A 22,262-nucleotide genomic window follows, 5' to 3' on the forward strand; every position below is an offset into this window, starting at 1 on the left:
TCCTTGTGTCAGTGTTTTTTGCTTCCTTTCCTGCGGGAGAAAAATTAAAAGGAAACATAACATATAGTTGTCATTATCTAAAATTAATTAATAAATTTTGAATGAAGGTTTTTTTTTACCAATAATATATGTAGTTATTGAGTGCAATTAATAGTATATATTATTAATGTAATCTTGATTAAGTTTATAATTTTAAGATTTTTAAAACATTTAAAAGCGTATTTAAATTATTAAGCTTGTCCACAGGTTGTTTTAAGTTTTTTTTTATATATAAAATTAAAAAATGTTTTTTATAAAATTAGTAAGCATAAATGTTCTTGCTAACATAAAGGTTGTGTGAATTTGTTGGTCATAAGAGGTCAAATTAGTTTTTAAGAGGACATGGCACTTGAAAGGCTGTTCTCGAATGGATTGGATGAAAGTTGCCAAGATGCAAAGTGTTTGGTAATGTTATGCAGCTATAATGGAATGTGTAATAGACCTCTATCTTTTTTTATTATTTTTGTAAATAAAAAATAAACGCAGATGAAAAGAGCTGATGAAAGAGCTTTACTGCTCCTATCTTAAAGCATATATGTATTGCAAAGAAGCAATTCGTATTTTATTAAAATAGTCAAATACAGTTTGATGACAGGTAAAATGTTCATTGATATTGTGCCCTATGATCTTTTGACAGGATTTGCTACATATCTTAATTTAAAAAAATGAATTGAATGAAAAGAGGGATTTACTGCTTCTGAGTTCTTGGATTTTTTCCAGGAATGTTACGTACAGAAAACTGCAATAAAATAGACAAGGACTACTTTAATTACATTTTACAGAAGTCTATGGAGACCCATGACCACATGTCAATAAAATCAATGCATGGCAACTAGTTGTCTATTTTGAATAAGCTGAATTTAGAACATAAATATGAAACTCTCCTTTTGCAACCATGTTCAACTCCTTGGATGACATAGTTGTGTGTACTTTAATACTGCATTATGTACAGAATGAATGCTGTAGTTATAATTTACTAAAAAGCTCTCTTTATCTGGTATGTTTTTTTATTTATTATAATAGTTTTTATTGTGGTTTAAGTGAATTGTTACAGACTTCTTTCAAAATGGTCACATCATAATGTTGGTAATATTAATGCTTACATCCACATAAACACATATGAACATACAATTTGAATGAATATATATATATATATATTTTATTTCATGTAATTGGCAAGAGTCCATGAGCTAGTGACGTATGGGATATACAATCCTACCAGGAGGGGCAAAGTTTCACAAACCTCAAAATGCCTATAAATACACCCCTCACCACACCCACAATTCAGTTTTTACAAACTTTGCCTCCTATGGAGGTGGTGAAGTAAGTTTGTGCTTAGATTCTACATTGATATGCGCTTCTCAGCATTTTGAAGCCCGGTTCCTCTCAGAGTACAGTGAATGTCAGAGGGATGTGAAGGGAGTATCACCTATTGAATGCCATGGTTTTCCTCACAGAAGATCTATTTCATAGGTTCTCTGTTATCGGTCATAGAGATTCATCTCCTACCTCCCTTTTCAGAACGACGATATACTCTCATATTCCATTACCTCTAATGATAACCGTTTCAGTACTGGTTTGGCTATCTGCTATATGTGGATGCGTGTCTTTCATAAAACTATTTTTTAGAAATAGAAAACAGAAAATTGGCATGTGCGTATGTATTCACCTCCTTTGTTATGAAGCCCATAAAAAGCTCTGGTGCAACCAATTACCTTCAGAAGTCACATAATTAGTGAAATTATGTCCACCTGTGTTCAATCCAAGTGTCACATGATCTGTCATTACATATACACACCTTTTTGAAAGGTCCCAGAGGCTGCAACCTCTAAGCAAGAGGCACCACTAACCAAACACTGCCATGAAGACCAAGGAACTCTCCAAACAAGTAAGGGACAATGTTGTTGAGAATTACAAGTCAGGGTTAGGTTATAAAAAAAATATCCAAATCTTTGATGATCCCCAGGATCACCATCAAATCTATCATAACCAAATGGAAAGAACATGGCACAACAGCAAACCTGCCAAGAGACGGCCGCCCACCAAAACTCACGGACCGGGCAAGGAGGGCATTAGAGAGGCAGCACAGAGACCTAGGGTAACCCTGGAGGAGCTGCAGAGTTCCACAGCAGAGACTGGAGTATCTGTACATAGGACAACAATAAGCCGTACGCTCCATAGAGTTGGGCTTTATGGCAGAGTGGCCAGAAGAAAGCCATTACTTTCAGCAAAAAAAAAAATGGCACATTTTGAGTTTGCGAAAAGGCATGTGGGAGACTCCCAAAATGTATGGAGGAAGGTGCTCTGGTCTGATGAGACTAAAATTTAACTTTTTGGCCATTAAAGAAAACGCTATGTCTGGTGCAAACCCAACACATCAAATCACCCAAAGAACACCATCCCCACAGTGAAACATGGTGGTGGCAGCATCATGCTGTGGGGATTTTTTTCAGCAGCCGGGACTGGGAAACTGGTCAGAGTTGAGGGAAAGATGGATGGTGCTAAATACAGGGATATTCTTCAGCAAAACCTGTACCACTCTGTGTGTGATTTGAGGCTAGGACGTAGGTTCACCTTCCAGCAGGACAATGACCCCAAACACACTGCTAAAGCAAAACTTGAGTGGTTTAAGGGGAAACATGTAAATGTGTTGGAATGGCCAAGTCAAAGCCCAGACCTCAATCCAATAGAAAATCTGTGGTCAGACTTAAAGATTGCTGTTCACAAGCGCAAACCATCCAACTTGAAGGAGCTGGAGCAGTTTTGCAAGGAGGAACGGGCAAAAATCCCAGTGGTAAGATGTGGCAAGCTCATAGAGACTTATCCAAAGCAACTTGGAGGTGTGATTGCCGCAAAAGGTGGCTCTACAAAGTATTGACTTTAGGGGGGTGAATAGTTATGCACATTGACTTTTTCTGTTATTTTGTCCTATTTGTTGTTTGCTTTACAATAAAAAAAAAACATCTTCAAAGTTGTGGGCATGATCTGTAAATTAAATGATGCAAATCCTCAAAAAATCCATGTTAATTCCAGGTTGTGAGGCAACAAAACACGAAAAATGCCAGGGGTGAATACTTTTGCAAGGTTTCATATTTTTGAAAAGCATTTTTTAGGAAATAATTTTCTTACCTGGGGTATTAAGCTCGTGAGGGCGCAAAATGCCAAAGTATATTGCGTCATTCTTGGCGCAAGATTTTTTGGTGCGAAGTTACGTTCGATGACGCAAAATTCGTCATTTCCGGCATCTTAGTCGACCTTGAGTTCCTTTCACAAGGTTGCGTCTTCAATGACGCGAGTGTGTCATTTCCGGATGTTAGCGGAAAAAAAATTCTGTTTGTGTTGTGCGTCATACTTGGCGCCAAATATTTTCATTATTTAAAACCCAATTCCTATATGCCTCTTGCCTTTTTCGCTATCAGAGGGCTATGCTGCCATATAAGGAAATTGATAATTTTGCTTTATATGTTTTTTTCTCTTACATTTGTGAGATGTCTCAATCTGATCCTGTCTCAGAAATCACAGTTGGAACCCTGCTGCCTGATAACAGTTCTACCAAAGCTAAGTGCATTTGTTGTAAACTTGTGGAGATTCTATCTCCAGCTGTGGTTTGTAATAGTTGTCATGATAAGCTTTTACATGCAGAAAATGTGTCCATCAGTAATAGTACATTGCCTGTTGTTCCTTCAACATCTAATGTACAAGATATACTTGTGAATTTAAAAGATTTTATTGCTGATTCAATCCTGAAGTCTTTGTCTGCCATCCCACCTTCTAATAAATGTAAGAGGTCTTTTAAAACTTCTCATAAAGTTGACGAAATTTCAGATGACCAACAACATAATGAATTATCCTCCTCTGATGATCTATCTGATTCAGAAGATCCTTCCTCAGATGTTAACACTAACAAATCTACTTATTTATTTAAAATGGAGTATATTCGTTCTTTGTTAAAAGAAGTGTTGATTACATTGGATATTGAGGAAACTAGTCCTCTTGATATTAAAACTAGTAAACGTTTAAATTCTGTTTATAATCCTCCTGTGTTAACTCCAGAGGTTTTTCCAGTTCCTGATGCTATTTCTCATATGATTTCTAAGGAATGGAATAGGCCTGGTACTTCTTTTATTCCTTCTTCAAGGTTTAAAAAAATCATATCCTTTGCCAACAGTTAGATTGGAGTTTTGGGAAAAGATCCCCAAGGTTGATGGGGCTATTTCTACTCTTGCTAAACGTACTACTATTCCTATGGAGGATAGTACTTCCTTTAAAGATCCTTTAGATAGGAAACTTGATTCTTATCTAAGGAAAGCCTATTTATATTCTGGTCATCTTGTCAGGCCTGCAATTTCTTTGGCTGATGTTGCAGCTGCATCAACTTTTTGGTTGAAAAGTTTGGCGCAACAGGAAATGGATCCTGATTTGTCTAGCATTGTTAGCTTGCTTCAACATGCTAATCATTTTATTTGTGATGCCATTTTTGATATCTTCAAAATTGATGTTAAATCTATGAAAAAACATTCAGTAGAGAGGAGCTCTAACTGAAAAGACTACAGTTTAAGCACTCAAAGGGTTAATGTAGAGTGAATTTATCAATAGTGTAAAGACTCTATTTTGTGAGGCACATCAGAGTATCTGATTAGTAAAGTGAGCATGCGTGTTCTACGTTAAAACATAACTTTTATTGTAATCAAAACTAAATATAAAATACTGGATAGTTACTTTAAAAACACACTCTTATGCTGAAAATTAGTGAACTGTCCTGATCACAGTTGGTTAAATATAATTGTGTGGACAATATATATGGCAGAAGTCTGCTTGAGCTTTGTTGTATCAAATTTCTTACTATTGGTACAGTTTCATAATAACAAAGTTTTAATCAGATGGATGGTCATAAATAAAAAACAAAAAATGCTTTATTTTTTAATACTTTATCTGTATTGATTGAAAACCATCTATGCATGTTGTTGTTGAACATACGAGTCGCTACATAATATGCTTTGCTAATATATCAGTGAAATTCAACTATTATGGATCAACACTTTGATCACTTAGAGGTGTTAAGTCCTATGTGTTTAGAGTAAAGTATTGGAATTCTAAACACCGTGTATGAGCCTAATAGTCCTGTAGTGTTAACACATTGGGGGATTCACCTCTTGTTAGGTGGCTATAAATACCAGTTTAATTTAACTGATTCACTCGTTTGCATTCAGAAGTATACATGGACTGACATAGTAAATACACATTCACTCGAGTTAGTTAATTCTAATATAAGAAATGGGTTTCCATTGTTACCATGGTAACGGTTAGTAGTAGTAATTAGCGATACTCAGTGTGGGGTTTACGCTATTATTGAAACACTGTTTATACAAAACCTCACTCGGTCAGATACATTGTATAGGATATAATCAGTCCACAGTCTCTGTTTAACTATTGTGCTTGTAAATAGAATAGCTCTGCGTTGAGATGTGCAGGCTGTTCCAGTTAAGCAAGAGACCATAGATTGTATTTGATATATAATATTAATGGCACCGCAAGTTTGTCTAAAACAAGTGTTTGTCACGTCAAATATATAATATAAATTGGAGCACTGTCCACTGGTTCTAATGAGAACCGAACACAGCTAATGCAATCTTTCTCACACCCTGTGAGTGTGTTGACACGCTGTGCATATATATAATATGAAGCCGACAAATGATTAGCCCCTATTTGAATTTCTGTGGAGTAATTCAAATGTGGTTACCCAATTCTATAAGAGTAGTTATTTAGAGTGATTGTTGGTTTTATAAAAATGTCTATTGCAAGTGAGCCCCACTAATAAATGTTTAGCTCAGGTAATCCATCCATCTTAGTATGTCAACAACTATATGCCCACGATTACAAATTGTTAAATAGATAGATGTGATCAGATTTTATAATACAGCATTTGGAGGCTATACTAAAAATACAGGAGCTCCAGGACTCCTCACCAATTCCCTAACGTCCCTAACATGTTTCACCCTAACGGCTTTTTCAAAGGTTGAGCGTTGTTAAAGGGTGAGCAATGTTAAATCTATGTCTTTAGCTATTTTAACTAGAAGAGCTTTGTGACTTAAATCTTGGAATGCTGACATGATATCTAAGTCTAGATTACGATCTCTTTCTTTCCAAGGTAATAAGTTATTTGGTTCTCAGCTGGTAGGGGTCAGATTAAGATTTTGCAAAGCTATTTGGGCAAATTCTGTCCATAATCAATGGATTCAGAGTATTGTCTCTCAGGGGTATCAAATAGGATTCAAAATAAGACCTCCTGTGAGAAGATATTTTCTCTCATGCATCCCAGCAAATCCAGTAAAGGCTCAGGCTTTCCTGAAGTTTGTTTCAGACCTGGAGCTTTCTGGGGTAATCTTACCAGTTCCGTTTCAGGAACAGGGTCTGGGGTTTTATTCAAATCTATTCATTGTCACAAAGAAAGAAAATTCATTCAGGCCAGTTCTTTATCTGAACATTTTGAATCGTTATGTAAGAGTGCCAACTTTCAAAATGGTAACTATAAGGACAATTCTGCCTTTTGTTCAGCAAGGGCATTATATGTCCACAATAGACTTACAGGAAGCATATCTTCATATTCTGATTCATCCATATAATTATCAGTTTCTGAGATTCTCTTTTCTAGACGAGCATTACCAATTTGTCGCTCTTCCTTTAGGCCTAGCGACAGCTCCAAGAATCTTTTCAAAGGGTCTCGGTGCCCTAGTCTCTGTAATCAGAGAGCGGGGTATTGAGGTGTTTCCTTATTTGGACGATATCTTGGTACTAGCTCAGTCTTTACATTCTGCAGAATCTCACACGAATCAACTAGTGTTGTTTCTTCGAAGACATGGTTGGAGGATCCATTTACCAAAAAGTTCTTTGATTCCTCAGACAAGGGTCACCTTTTTAGGTTTCCAGATAGATTCAGTGTCCATGACTCTGTCTCTAACAGACAAGAGACGATTAAAATTGGTTTCAGCTTGTCGGAACCTTCAGTCTCAACCATTCCCTTAAGTAGCTATGTGCATGGAAGTTTTAGGTCTCATAACTGCAGCATCGGACGCAATCCCCTTTGCTCGTTTTAACATGAGACCTCTCCAGCTTTGTATGCTGAACCAATGGTGCAGGGATTATACAAAGATATCACAATTAATATCCTTAAATCCCAATGTTCGACTATCTTTGACTTGGTGGTTAGATCACCATCGTATAGTTCTAGGGGCCTCTTTTGTTCGTCCAACCTGGACTGTGATTACAACAGAAATCTCTTCAGGTTGGGGAGCTGCCTGGGGATCTCTGACAGCACAGAGGGTTTGGAAATCTCAAGAGGCGAGATTACCAATCAATATTTTGGAACTCCGTGCGATTTTCAGGGCTCTTCAGGTTTGTCCTCTGTTGAAGAGAAAACCATTCATTTGTTTTCAGACAGACAATATCACAACTGTGGCATATGTCAATTATCAGGGTGGGACTTAGTCTCCAAGCTATGAAAGAATTATCTCGGGTACTTGCTTGGGCGGAATCCAGCTCCTGTCTAATTTCTGCGGTTCATATCAAAGGTATAGACTATTTTAAAGCAGATTATCTCAGCCGTCAGACTTTGGGGGAGTGGTCCCTCCATCCAGATGCGTTTTCTCAGAATGTTCAGAAGTGGGGTCTTCCAGAAATAGATCTGATTGCTTCTCATCTAAACAAGAAACTTCCCAGGTACCTGTCCAGGTCCAGGGATCCTTAGGCGGAAGCAGTGGATGCATTAACACTTCCTTGGTGTTACCAACCTGCTTATATTTTCCCGCCTCTAATTCTTCTTCCAAGAGTGATCACCAAAATCATCATGGAACAATCGTTTGTGTTGCTGGTAGCTCCAGCATGGCCTCACAAGTTTTGGTATGCAGATCTTGTTCGGATGTCCAGTTGCCAACCTTGGCCACTTCCATTAAGGCCAGACCTTCTGTTTCAAGGTCTGTTTTTCCATCAGGATCTCAAATCATTAAATTTGAAGGTATGGAAATTGAACGCCTAGTGCTTAGTCATAGAGGTTTCTCTGACTCAGTGATTAATACTATTTTACAGGCTCGTAAATCTGTTTCTAGAAAGATTTATTATCAAGTTTGGAAGACTTATATTTCATGGTGTTCTCATAAATTCTCTTGGCATTCTTTCAGAATTCCTAGAATTCTACAGTTTCTTCAGGATGGTTTGGATAAGGGTTTGTCTGCAAGTTCCTTGAAGGGACAAATCTCTGCTCTTCCAGTTTTATTTCACAGAAAGATTGCTAAGCTTCCTGATATTCACTGTTTTGTTCAGGCTTTGGTCCATATCAAGCCTGTCATTAATTCAATCTCTCCTCCTTGGAGTGTTTATTTTGTTTTGAAGGCTTTACAGGCTCCTCCTTTTGAGCCTATGCATTCTTTGGACATTAAACTACTTTCTTGGAAAGTGTTGTTCCTTTTGGCCATCTCTTCTGCTAGAAGAGTTTCTGAATTATCTGCTCTTTCTTGTGAATCTCCTTTACTGATTATTCATCAGGATAAGGCGGTTTTGCAGACTTCTTTCAAATTCCTACCTAAGGTTTTGAATTCTAACAACATTAATAGAGAAATTGTTGTCCCTTCTTTGTGTCCTAATCCTAAGAATTCTTTGGAGAGAGCCTTACATTCTTTGGATGTGGTAAGAGCTTTGAAATATTATGTTGAAGCTACTAAAGATTTCAGGAAGACTTCTAGTCTATTATATTTTCTGCTTCTAGGAATAGTCAGAAGGCTTCTGCCATTTCCTTGGCATCTTGGTTAAAACTTTTGATTCATCAGGCTTATTTGGAGTTGGGTCAGGCCCCGCCTCAGAGAATCACAGCTCATTCTACTAGATCAGTCTCTACTTCGTGGGCTTTTAAGAATGACGCTTCAGTTGATCAGATTTGTAAAGCAGCAACTTGGTCTTCTTTGCATACATTTACTAAATTTTTATGTTTTTGCTTATTCAGAAGCATTTTTTTGGTAGAAAAGTTCTTCAGGCAGTTGTTTCAATTTGATTCTTCTGCTTATGGTTTATGTTTTTTTCTTTACTTTATGAGAAACTTATTTCTTTTGGTTGTGGATTTAATTTTTTCAGCGGAAAATGGCTGTTTTTATTTTATCCCTCCCTCTCTAGTGACTCTTGTGTGGAGTTCCACATCTTGGGTATTGCTATCCCATAAGTCACTAGCTCATGGACTCTTGCCAATTACATGAAAGAAAACATAATTTATGTAAGAACTTACCTGATAAATTAATTTCTTTCATATTGGCAAGAGTCCATGAGGCCCACCCTTTTTATGGTGGTTATGATTTTTTTTGTATAAAGCACAATTATTTCCAAATGTGTTTGTTGATGCTTTTTACTCCTTTCTTAATCACCCCACTACTTGGCTATTCGTTAAACTGAATTGTCGGTGTGGTGAGGGGTGTATTTATAGGCATTTTGAGGTCTTGCCAATATGAAAGAAATTAATTTATCAGGTAAGTTCTTACATAAATTATGATATATATATATGCAGTGGATATAAAAAGTCTACACACCCCTGTTAAAATGTCAGGTTTCTGTGATGTAAAAAATGAGACAAAGATAAATCATTTCAGAACTTTTTCCACCTTTAATGTGACCTATAAACTGTACAACTCAATTGAAAAACAAACTGAAATCTTTTAGGTAAAGGGAAATAAAAATAAAAAAATAAAATATGCCCCCTACAAATCACTCTACTATCTCAAACCTGCTTGCAGGTCCTCATTAACAACGTAATTTGAAGAGGGCAAGGCACTGTAGCTCACTAAGTAAAATTTCCCTTCTATAAAACATACAGTACAGAGCGAATATCTGAGAGACCTTTACACAAGAATGTTAAGCTAACTACTACAGAGTAAGTGCTGCTATATCTAGGGGGCTAATGATTATACTGGCAATACTTTGCCCTATCATGATCAATAGGACTGTAATATGTTATACACCAGAGGGCAAAATAAAAATACATAAACTAAAGTTTTACTAGGAATACTGAGAGAAGCTCTGTTACAAAATCTAGCTCAGTCATGAAGCAGAGAAAAATAAACTTAAGACACGCGTCAGAGTAGTGAACATGTCCTTGTTTTAAAGACTAGCAGGACAAGTCTTTGAGTATAATATACTCATATTTAACTTACTCTGCTTCTTCCAATCATCCCTGGTTTATGCTGGGGTTCCTCAAGCCAGAAAATAAAACTCAGTTTTATCCAAAGGTTTTTGCCGGGTTACTGCTAGAATTATGCTCCATGAAAGGAAAGCAATTTGATACGACGGATATTAGGATCGATGTAAAAGTTGTACCTTTTCCTCCAACGTGCAAACGTCCTCTGGTGAAGCGCAATGTAAAGGGGACAGAGTCCTAGAGAATTCCAGTCTCCCAACAAAAATAGCCAAACGCAGGTAAAAGACAGTTTAATCTGTATGTCTCTGCGGTCCATCACTTACTGTTCTTTTAGCTCCTCGGCTGCAAAACCAGAACCCTAGGACGTTGGAATCTCCAGCATGCAATCACTTCTTTTTGAGGCGGTAGCCAGTAGCGGTTTGCCATCTGTATCTAGGGTTGCCACCTCAGCCATGTTTTCCTGTACACTTATGAGTTACACATGCTGCAGGTTGTGCAAGGAGGAATATGAATAGTGCTATCCAGAAACACCATACATGTTCCTTCCTGCACACCCTGCAGCATGTGTAACTCTTAAGTGTCCAGGGAAAAATGTATGAGGTGGAAACCCTATCTTTATACATGCTCATCGGTACCTCTTGGTCTAGCTTAGTGCCGACTGTGGGGCCTCCACCACAAAAGCCTGTTGTATTTCAATAGCAATGTTCTCAAAGTGTTTATTAAGTAGATTAGTCAATGCAGTCCTAGTATACTCTTCCTGGGCTTCCATTATGCACCTTAAGCACTTATTATATCTCAAATAATTTGCAGCTGTAGAGATGACAATTGTAGCTCCAGTGGCTTCTCCCAGCTATCTGAGTGGGGGAAATATGTGGCAGCCTAGGCTCTGAGAACAGCAGGTCCTACGATATTGACATCTGTGGCCTTGTTAGTAATATTGTTTACCAGCAGCCTCGTGGCCTTACTGAAGAACATAGGTCAGGAAGGTAGTCACAATAATGGCTCCAAACCTCATAAGGAGGATTATTTAAAAAAAAACATTTTTTGGGGGGAACTTGAAAAGTGTTCATAAATAATATAAATATCCATTAATTAACCACTAAAGTCACTATTAATATTAGGAACTCTTGAAGTGCTCGTCCTGCTGCTTTGGCGGTGAGCTCCGCCCCCCCTTATGTTTATTTTGATGTTTTAGTATTTGTTTAGTATTTACAGTATTTAAAAGGACATAATACAACAATGAAATCTTAGTCATCTTTAGAGCTTTACATTTTTGCAAACTTATTTTTGTAGATGCATCTTTTGATACGCTTTTCTAATGGATTGTGGTTGACCACAATGTGTTTACCTATGTGTTTAACCCCTTTTTGTGGTGGTTAAAGTCCCATTGAGTTGTAGTTCCTTAGATGAATGCCGCTGGTGACTGGCAGTTGCAGCTGCCTCTCCTGATTGGCTCACCAGCTATGCTCTGCTCAGCAGCTGCAATGCTTGCCGCTCCCAAGGTTAAACTAGGATTGCCACGTGTCCAAGAATGACCCAGATAGTTTTGATTTCTTTTTGTGTGTTTGGGTTTGAGGCTGAGTCAGACCTGGACATGCAAATGTCCTGGTTTGGTCGGAAACAGCCACAGTCAAAAAAGTTGACATTTCTCTTCTGCATGCGTGTGTCTGTGTGTCTGTTTGTCAGTGTCTTTCTGTGTGTGTGAGAATATTTGTGTATGTAAGAATGTGTGTGAGAGAGAGAGAGAGAGAGAGAGCATTAGTGTATTTGTGTGTGAGATAGTGTGAATATCTATATGCAAGTTTTTGTGTGTTCAGTTATACATAGTATGCTGTGCGGTTCGGGTTTAGCCTGAACTAAATGTAGCAACCCAAGGTTAAACACACAGTTCTCACATACTAATGCAAACTGATATGCTCTTATTATTAAGAGCATCTTATTTTATTTTTTTTATTAGAATTTCCTTTAAATTTACAGATTTAGAAAAGTTATCAATTGCTAAATATCTTCGATTCCCTTTATATTCAGACTATTCCTACTACTTTACAAACCTCTAACTTTTCTCCCCCAGGTATCATTGAAAATGTTTTTTGGCCAGACTGGACCTTGGTTTGAAGATGGAAATTTTGATGGAGACAAAAATTCTATATTTCATGACGTAGATGGTTCAGTTACGGATTACTATGACACCTACGTGGCACGAATGGACAATTACCTGATCAGACATCCTGACTGTATTAGTGTCACTGAATGGAACGGGGTCATTTGCAGTGGCACGTATGCTCAGGTTAGTCGTCCCAGATTTATGCCTAATGTACAGTGTTATTTATCCATAGGCTTTTGGACAATACAAAACACTAATGTAAATGTAATTTTTTGAATGAAAAAAAAAAAAGAAAAGTTTGTTAAAGGCTTTCTGTGCAAAGTTAGATTTACTTTTTTCCTTTCTTGCTGGTATTGTAGAAACAGGCTCAGTTTAGTAGGAAATTATTGGTTTTTGAAAACATTTAAATTTTGTTAAAGGGACACTAAACCCAATTTTTTACTTCATGATTCAGATAGAGCATGTGATTTTAAGCAACTTTCTAATTTACTCATATTATCAAAATTTCTTCGTTCTCTTGCTATTTTTATTTAAAGGGATAGTAAAGACCAAAGATGTTATTGTTTAAAAAGATAGATAATCCTTTTATTTACCATTTCCCAGGTTTGCATAACCAACACTGTTATAGAAATATGCTTTTTACCTGTTTCTAAGCTTATGCATACAGCCTCCTTATCCCAGATCTTTTGACAGACTTGCATTTCAGGCAATTAGTGCTGACTCTGAAATAACTCCACATGCATGAGCACAATGTTATTTATATGAAACACATGAACTAACGCACTCTAGCTGTGAAAAACTCTTAAATGCTTTCAGATAAGAGGTGGCCTTCAAGGGCTTAGAAATTAGCATATGAGCCTACCTAGGTTTAGCTTTCAACTAAGAACACCAAGAGAACAAAGCAAAATTGATGATAAAAATAAATTAGAAAGTTGTTTAAAATAACATGCCCTATCTGAATCATGAAGGTTTCATTTGGACTTTACTATCCCTGTAAAAAGCAGGAATGTTAAGCTTAAAGGGACACTGAACGCAAAAAAAAAATGTGATTCAGATAGAGCATGCAATTTTAAGCATGTTTCTCATTTACTCCTATTATCATTTTTTCTTCGTTCTCTTGCTATCTTCATTTGAAAAAAAGTCTAGAACCTGGACAACACTTGTTTATTGGTGGATGAATTTATCCACCAATCAGCTAGTACAACCCTGGTTGTTCATCAAAAATGGGCTGGCATCTAAACTTATATTCTTGCTTTTCAAATAAAAATACCAAGAGAATGAAGAACATTTGATAATAGGACTAAATTAGAAAGTTGCTTAAAATTGCACGCTCTATCTGAATCGCAAAAGAAAAAATTTCGGTTCAGTGTCCCTTTAAGAGCCGGACCATTTTTGGTTCTGAACCTGGGTTACGTTTGCTTATTGGTGGCTAAAAATAGCCACCAATAAGCAAGCGCTATCCAGGGTGCTGAAGCTTAAATGGGCCTGCTCCTAAGCTTTACATTCCTGCTTTTTAAATAAAGTTAGCAACATAATGGGAGTAAATTAGAAAGTTGCTTAAAATTGCGTGCTCTATCTGAATCATGAAAGAAAAAAAATTGGGTTTAGTGTCCCTTTAACCTAAAGTTAATCTTGTGCTAAAGGGACATCCTAATGCAATAATATCTGATTTGTTAGAACATATCATTTTTGCATTACTGGTGCTATCTGTTTTTCCCCTGAAAATGAGTTAAAACCATAGGTGAAGTAATCATTGAGAGCCACAAGCACTGCAACGCCCAAGCAGGGAACAACTAGTGCTTGGCAGCTGTGTGCTCCTCATTGGCTCACCAGCCATGTTCTGCTTGGGAGTGGCAATGCTGAGCAGGACCTTACCCTTTTGCAGAGGTTAAACACCTAGCTAGAGTCAGTATTGCAAAAGTACAAGAGATTGCTAATGTGAAAAGAAACAGAAATAATTTGTCTAAGGTTAACATATCTGTTGTGCCCCTGCCTAGGACAATATGCCCTGTCTCAAAATAAAGACATGCAGTTTACATGTTTAGTTCTATGTATGTATATGGTTCAGGGGCAGAGAGACCACCTATATTTTAAGTGGGCCTTGTGGATTGATGTGTATATCTGGGATTTGATATCTTGCTTAAGTCCTGATAGAATAGTGATCTGGCTCTTCTTTATACACTGTTCTGCATAAGTGGATTTAAGAGTTTATGATCTGGGATGTTGATTGGAAATGTCAAAGGCTGGAGCTGCCTAGAGTGAAGGTAAAAAAGAAGAAAGCCCCAGGTTCCAAGTAAAAACTGGGTTTATTTTTATTTCACCACCACCTTGCAACCAGATGTTTACAATGCTCTGTAATGTTCTGCTGGGAAAGCTGGGTGTAATTGTGTGTATTTGCATATATGTGAATGTTTTTTAGTTATAAATAATATATTATGTATACATCAGAAGGAACACCTTATTGGGATTTCCAAGAAAACATCCAGTGTACTTACCTGTTAAAGGAGGATTAAACACAGTGGAATTTATTTTTAAACATGTGCATAATAAAATTTCAAGAGCAATAACATTGAATTTCAAATAAACAGAAGATTTTTTTTTTCCCTGACATCCCCCCCCCCCCCTGCATTTACTGGCCCCTTTAATGTGACAACCATCAGCATTTTACAGACTAGTATACGTATTCACTGATCTTTTGAACATGCTCATTGGGAGCTGATGCGTCACAAAGTGTGTGTATACAACGATTGGGCAAAATGTAATAATGAAAGTAAATTGGAAATTCTCTGAAAACTGCATGCTCTTTCGGAATCATGAAAGTTTAATTTTGACTTTTTGCTTTGTGTTTTTGCTTCTGTCTCTCCCAAGGTTTATGTGCAGACATGGAACCCACCAAATCTTACTATGACCATCACAAGAGATGAGTATCCATCCAAACCCATGACACTTAGGGGCATTAATCAGAAGGCTTCTTTCCAACAATATCAGCCAGTAGTAATGCTACAGAAGGGATATACCATACACTGGAATGGACAGGCACCACAAACTACCAACCTTTATCTCATTAACTTTGATAAGTAAGTTGCTGTTCTTCCTGAGAATCTGGATTGTCTTCCAAGTGTATTGAAAACACTGCAAGTGAACCATCTTGAAAAATTAATTGGGCACAATGGTTTTCTCTCCAGTTATAAACATTTAAAAATCTTAACACTTGAAGCCAGTATTGCCAAAAACAGAATGTGTTTTATTCAAGTAATTTTTATTTTCCATAGCCTTTTTTAAAAAAAAAAAAGTTAGTTTATTTAGACAGCACAACATTTACTTGTTGAATCAAGAAGAAATACTAATTCTCCAAGGTAAAATATGATGCATACAATATGTCAACATTTAAATTCTAATTGCTGTATGGTAGCCACAACCCCCAATGCAATAGACAACATTAATGATATTCTGTATACAATATATATTATTATGCACCAAATTACAATATCACTCTTAATCTTTGAATATGAATATATTGATTTGGTATGTAAATCTTGTAGTCCTAGCAAAAAAAATAATCTCTCTTCTTCACCTGTTTTAAAAGTTTTGCTTTGTAGTAGCTTCATAGATGTGTACTCACTGTATTGCTAAACACCTTCATTATTCTTACAGACCCTCACAGAACTTTCAGTTCTACATGTTACATCTACCAACTATACCTCTTAAATTCCAAGCTTAAAATAGGGATAAAATAGACGATGATTTTATTTTTTGTTTTTGTCCTACAGGGGTGATTGGATTAGAGTTGGTCTCTGCTACCCACCAGGCTCCAGTTTCCAAGTATCCTCCGACTTATTTCAAAGACAAAACAATACATTCTCAGTTGTGCAGGAATATCAGCCAGTGTCTTCAATAAATGAACTACAAAAGAAGCAATCAGAGGGAAAGTTCTATTTTGACAACAGTACAGGGTAATTTTGACATCCAGATAGGATCTAATATCAGAGAATATATATAAAGCAATCTAATGAATGTGTTATTATTAATACAAGGAGAAAATGTTTGTTTTCATAAGTGTCAAATTAAAATTTGATTTGTCAAATTAAAGTTTAGATTATTGTAATATGCAGACTTGGTCATTTTTTTTTTTTTGTTGCTATATAGGTTTTACCATTTTTGTACCTGTAATTGGAAATTGTTTTGTGTATTCTAATACTATTTCAGGATTTTAAAAGGATAAAGGGCTTTTATAATTTATTTTCCGATACATACTTAAGATATATGGCACTATTGGATGTATTTATTCTTGCAACTTGGAAGTGTCTCTTGGTACTCATTTGTAAATTACCTCTCATTATTACTCTCTGCAGTATTGGAGTATTCTATTCTATTTCCTCTAATAGATCTGCTTCCTTGATTTTATATGGTTGAGCAAGACAATCCATATTTTAGTCCCACCTTGACCATGAGACCTGGTTTTCTTTCCTATGGCATGGGGAGTCCACAAAACATTCTAATTCCTAGTGGGATATTCACTCCTGGCTAGCAGGAGGAGGCAAAGAGCACCCCAGCAGAGCTGTTACATTTTGCTTCCCTTACCCATAACCCCCAGTCATTCTCTTTGCCTTGATCAAAGAAAAATTACAGTGGCAACCTGTTGCTAGTATTGCTACAGTTGCGGGGGCAGCATCATATTGGTGCGTTGATTTATCTAATCTTATTCTAGAAGAGACTAATATAGAGGAGATCCAAGACAGGATCAAGGCTCTCACCTTTATTTGTGATGCCAACATGCAAGTTTTTAGGTTGGGTGCTAAGATTTCTTGTTTTACTGTTTTAGCTCGCAGAGCTCTCTGGTTAAAATCTTGGTCTATAGATGTTACATCCAAATCCAAGCTTTTATCTCTGCCTTTATAAGGGTAAAACCTTGTTTAGACAAGGTCTGGCAAAAATTATTTCTGACATTACAGGTGAAAGGGTTTTTTTCATACCTCAGGATAAAAATAATAGAGCTAAGGGTTGCCAGAATTCTAATTTTCATTCCTTTCATAACTTTAAGGGAAATATGTCTTCCTTTTCTAAGTCGGATCAATTGTTGTCTTCTTGGAGGTCGAGTCAGCTTTGGAGTAGGGGGAAGCAAGCTAAGAAGCCTTCTGTTAATTCTAAATCAACATGAAGGGTCCGCCCCTGATTCTGCAGTTTGATCAAGTAGGGGGCAGACTATCTTTTTTTTTCAGCAGGCTTGGATACATGATGTTCCAGATCCTTGGGCCATAGATATAGTATCCCACGGTTACAGAATAGGATTCAAATCTTGTCCTCCCAGGGGCAGGTTCCACCTGTTAAGGTTATCTGCGAACCAGATAAAGAGAGAGGCCTTCTTAAACTGCTTAAAGGACATATCATCCCTGAGAGTGATTGTTCCAATTCCTCTAGAGGAACAGGGTCTAGGATTCTATTCAAATCTATGTGTAGTTCCCAAGAAGGGCACGTTTTGTCCCATTCTGGACCTAAAGTGTCTCAATCAATTCCTCAGGGTTCCTTCCTTCAAGATGGAGACCATCTGTTCTATTCCTTCGGTCCAAAAGGGTCAGTTCATGATGACCATAGATCTAAAGGATGCGTACCTTCATGTTCCTATTCACAGGGATTATTACCAATATCTAAGGGTTGCCTTCCAGGACAAACATTTCCAGTTTGTTGCCCTTCCTTTTGGCCTTGCTACAGCTCCCAGAATTTTTACAAAAGTTCTGGGGGCTCTTCTGGCAGTGGTAAGGTCCCAGGGAATTCCTGTGGCGCCTTATTTAGAAGACATTCTAGTTCAAGCGCCATCTTTTCATCTAGCAAGATCTCATACCGAGATGTTGTCTAATCTATGTTCCCACGGGTGGAAAGTGAATATGGGAAAAAGTTCCCTTGTTCAAGATACAAGGGTGTGTTTCTTGGGAACAATCATAGATTCCCTTTCCATGAAGATTTTTCTGACGGACGTCCGAAAATCCAAACTTCATGTTTCTTGCCTGTCTTTCCAGTCTGCTATTCGTCCATCTGTGGCTCAATGCATGGAGGTTATTGGTCTCATGGTTGCCTCCATGGACATCATTTCTTGTGCTCGGTTCCATCTGAGACCTCTGCAGCTATGCATGCTCAGTCAATGGAACAGGGACCACTCAGATCATTTGCAGAAGATACATTTGGATTCCCCAACAAGAGTCTCACACTCGTGGTGAGTTTCACAGGACCATCTGTCTCGGGGGTCATGCTTCCTGAGGCCTTCCTGGGTGATTGTGACCACGGAGTTGAGAGCAATTTTCTATGCTTTAATAGCTTGGCCTCAACTAGCTTTGTATGAAAAATGAATGTATAGTATTGTGCTAGCCCAAATATTGATATCGCACCCTACTAGAAAACACACCTTCCTTTAAGTGTATTTAGAGTGAAAAACAAAAAATAAAAATATTTTAGGAGGGAGCTGCAAATGAGCTTAATATATCTTCAATTAAGGGATACTAAAAGGTAGAAAAAAAGGTTGTTTACGGACCTTAATGAAATCAAAATTTTTGTGGAAGATATCTTATGCTCATTTGCAGAGCCCTCCTAAAATCTTTTTATTTTTTTTATCTCAACTAGCTTTGATCAGATTATTCAGATTTCAGTCGAACATCACCTCGGTGGCCTACATCAATCACCAGGGAGGAACTCGGAGTTCCTTGGCAATGAAGGAGGTGACTCACATTCTCCAGTAGGCAGAGTCTCACGATTGCCATCTCTCTGCCACCCACATACCAGGAGTGGACAACTGGGAGGCGGATTTTCTAAGCAGGCAGACTTTTGATCCTGGAGAGTGGGCTCTCCACCCAGAGGTTTTCACAATGATAACAATCAGGTGGGGGGTTCCGGAGTTGGAACTGATGGCGTCTCATCAAAACGCCAAGCTTCCAAAGTGCACTTAAAGGTCAAGAGATCCTCAAGCCGTTCTGGTAGATGTTCTAGCGGTTCCTTGGAGCTTCAATCTAGCATACCTGTTTCCTCCGTTTGCGTTGCTTCCACAAGTAATTGCTTGAATCAAACAGGAGAGAGCTTCTGTGATTCTAATAGCTCCTGCATGGCCTCGCATGATCTGGTTTGTGGATCTGGTGATGATGTGATCTCTTCCGCCGTGAAGGTTACCTTTCAGGAAGGACCTTCTACTTCAGGGTCCCTTTCTTCATCCAAATCTGGTTTCTCTGAAGCTGACTGCTTGGAGCTTGAACGTCTACGTTTGGTTAGACGTGGCTTCTCTGAGAAAGTTATACATACTATGATTCAGGCTCGTAAACCGGTTACTCTCAGAATTTACCATAAGGAATGATGTAAATATCTTCATTGGTGTGATTAAAAAAGGTTTTTATTTGAACAAATTAAGGGTTCCTCAAATTTTGGCTTTTCTTCAGGAGGGCCTTGAGATGGGTTTTTCAGTCAGTACTTTGAAGGGTCAGATTTTTGCTCTGTCCTTCTGCATAAATGTCTGGCAGTTCTGCCAGATGTTCAGTTTTTTGTTCAGGCGTTGGTCAGAATCAGGCCTGTGTTTAAATCTGTTGCTCATCCTTGGAGTCTTAACCTTGTTCTTAGAGTTTTGCAGCAGGCTCCGTTTGAGCTGATGCATTCTGTTAATATTAAATTACTATCCTGGAAGGTTGTTTTTCTTCTTTCTATTTCTTCTGCTCGCAGAGTTTCCAAACTTTCGGCTCTGCAGTGTGATTCCCCTTACCTTATTTTTTATGCTGATAAGGTGGTCCTTCGTACTAATCTTTTTGTCCTAACCCTTCTTCCCAGATGGAACATCTTTTACATATCTTGGATGTTTACCTTCAGGCAACTAAATATTTTCAGCAGACTTCTGCCCTGTTTGTTGTTTTCTCTGGTAAGCGTAGGGGTAGGAAGGCCACTTCTACCACTCCTTTGCTCTGGTTGAGAAGTGTTATCTGTTTAGCCTATGAGACAGCTGGACAGCAGCCTCCTGAGAGAATTACGGTTCATTCCACTAGAGCCGTTTCATCTTCATGGACTTTAAAAATCAAGCTTCTGTGGAGCAAATCTGTAAGGCGGCCACTTGGTCCTCTATACCAACTTTTTCCAAATTCTACAAATTTGATACTTTTGCCTTAGCCAAGGCTTCTTTTAGGAGAAAAGTTCTTCAAGCGGTGGTGCCTTCTGTTTAGGTCCACCTGTCTTGTTCTCCCTCCCTATTCATTCTGTGTCCTCTAGCTTGGGTATTGGTTCCCACTAGTAATTTGAATGTTTTGTGGACTCTCCATGTCATAGGAAAGAAAACAAAATTTATGCTTACCTGATAAATTTATTTTTCTCCAACATAGGTGTGTCCGGTCCACGGCGTCATCCTTACTTGTGGGATATTCTCTTCCCCAACAGGAAATGGCAAAGAGCCCAGCAAAGCTGGTCACATGATCCCTCCTAGGCTCCGCCTACCCCAGTCATTCTCTTTGCCGTTGTACAGGCAACATCTCCACGGAGATGGCTTAGAGTTTTTTAGTGTTTAACTGTAGTTTTTATTATTCAATCAAGAGTTTGTTATTTTGAAATAGTGCTGGTATGTACTATTTACTCAGAAACAGAAAAGAGATGAAGATTTCTGTTTGTATGAGGAAAATGATTTTAGCAACCGTCACTAAAATCCATGGCTGTTCCACACAGGACTGTTGAGAGCAATTAACTTCAGTTGGGGGAACAGTGAGCAGTCTCTTGCTGCTTGAGGTATGACACATTCTAACAAGACGATGTAATGCTGGAAGCTGTCATTTTCCCTATGGGATCCGGTAAGCCATGTTTATTACGATTGTAAATAAGGGCTTCAAACAGGGCTTATTAAGACTGTAGACTTTTTTTGGGCTAAATCGATTGATTATTAACACATATTTAGCCTTGAGGAATCATTTTATCTGGGTATTTTGATATAATAATATCGGCAGGCACTGTTTTAGACACCTTATTCTTTAGGGGCTTTCCCAAAGCATAGGCAGAGCCTCATTTTCGCGCCGGTGTTGCGCACTTGTTTTTGAGAGGCATGGCATGCAGTCGCATGTGAGAGGAGCTCGGATACTTAGAAAAGACTTTCTGAAGGCGTCATTTGGTATCGTATTCCCCTTGGGGCTTGGTTGGGTCTCAGCAAAGCAGATACCAGGGACTGTAAAGGGGTTAAAGTTCAAAACGGCTCCGGTTCCGTTATTTTAAGGGTTAAAGCTTCCAAATTTGGTGTGCAATACTTTTAAGGCTTTAAGACACTGTGGTGAAAATTTGGTGAATTTTGAACAATTCCTTCATGTTTTTTCGCATTTGCAGTAAAAAAGTGTGTTCAGTTTAAAATTTAAAGTGACAGTAACGGTTTTATTTTAAAACGTTTTTTGTACTTTGTTATCAAGTTTATGCCTGTTTAACATGTCTGAACTACCAGATAGACTGTGTTCTGAATGTGGGGAAGCCAGAATTCCTATTCATTTAAATAAATGTGATTTATGTGACAATGACAATGATGCCCAAGATGATTCCTCAAGTGAGGGGAGTAAGCATGGTACTGCATCATTCCCTCCTTCGTCTACACGAGTCTTGCCCACTCAGGAGGCCCCTAGTACATCTAGCGCGCCAATACTCCTTACTATGCAACAATTAACGGCTGTAATGGATAATTCTGTCAAAAACATTTTAGCCAAAATGAACACTTATCAGCGTAAGCGCGACTGCTCTGTTTTAGATACTGAAGAGCATGACGACGCTGATATTAATATTTCTGAAGGGCCTCTAACTCAGTCTGATGGGGCCAGGGAGGTTTTGTCTGAGGGAGAAATTACTGATTCAGGGCACATTTCTCAACAAGCTGAACCTGATGTGATTGCTTTTAAATTTAAGTTGGAACATCTCCGCATTCTGCTTAAGGAGGTATTATCCACTCTGGATGATTGTGACAAGTTG

General features: G+C 37.9%; 1 protein-coding gene across 1 annotated transcript in view; it reads left to right on the forward strand.

The window, feature by feature from the left end:
- Window positions 1-22,262, forward strand: part of CEMIP2 (cell migration inducing hyaluronidase 2) — a 380,284-nt gene that overhangs the window by 304,707 nt on the left and 53,315 nt on the right. The window contains exons 17-19 of the mRNA XM_053702507.1: window positions 12,282-12,497; window positions 15,183-15,391; window positions 16,085-16,267. Of these exons, the coding sequence (XP_053558482.1) occupies window positions 12,282-12,497; window positions 15,183-15,391; window positions 16,085-16,267 (608 nt within the window). The remainder of the gene's footprint in view (window positions 1-12,281; window positions 12,498-15,182; window positions 15,392-16,084; window positions 16,268-22,262) is intronic.

Source organism: Bombina bombina, chromosome 2 (assembly GCF_027579735.1).
Source record: "Bombina bombina isolate aBomBom1 chromosome 2, aBomBom1.pri, whole genome shotgun sequence".
Classification (NCBI taxonomy): domain Eukaryota; kingdom Metazoa; phylum Chordata; class Amphibia; order Anura; family Bombinatoridae; genus Bombina; species Bombina bombina.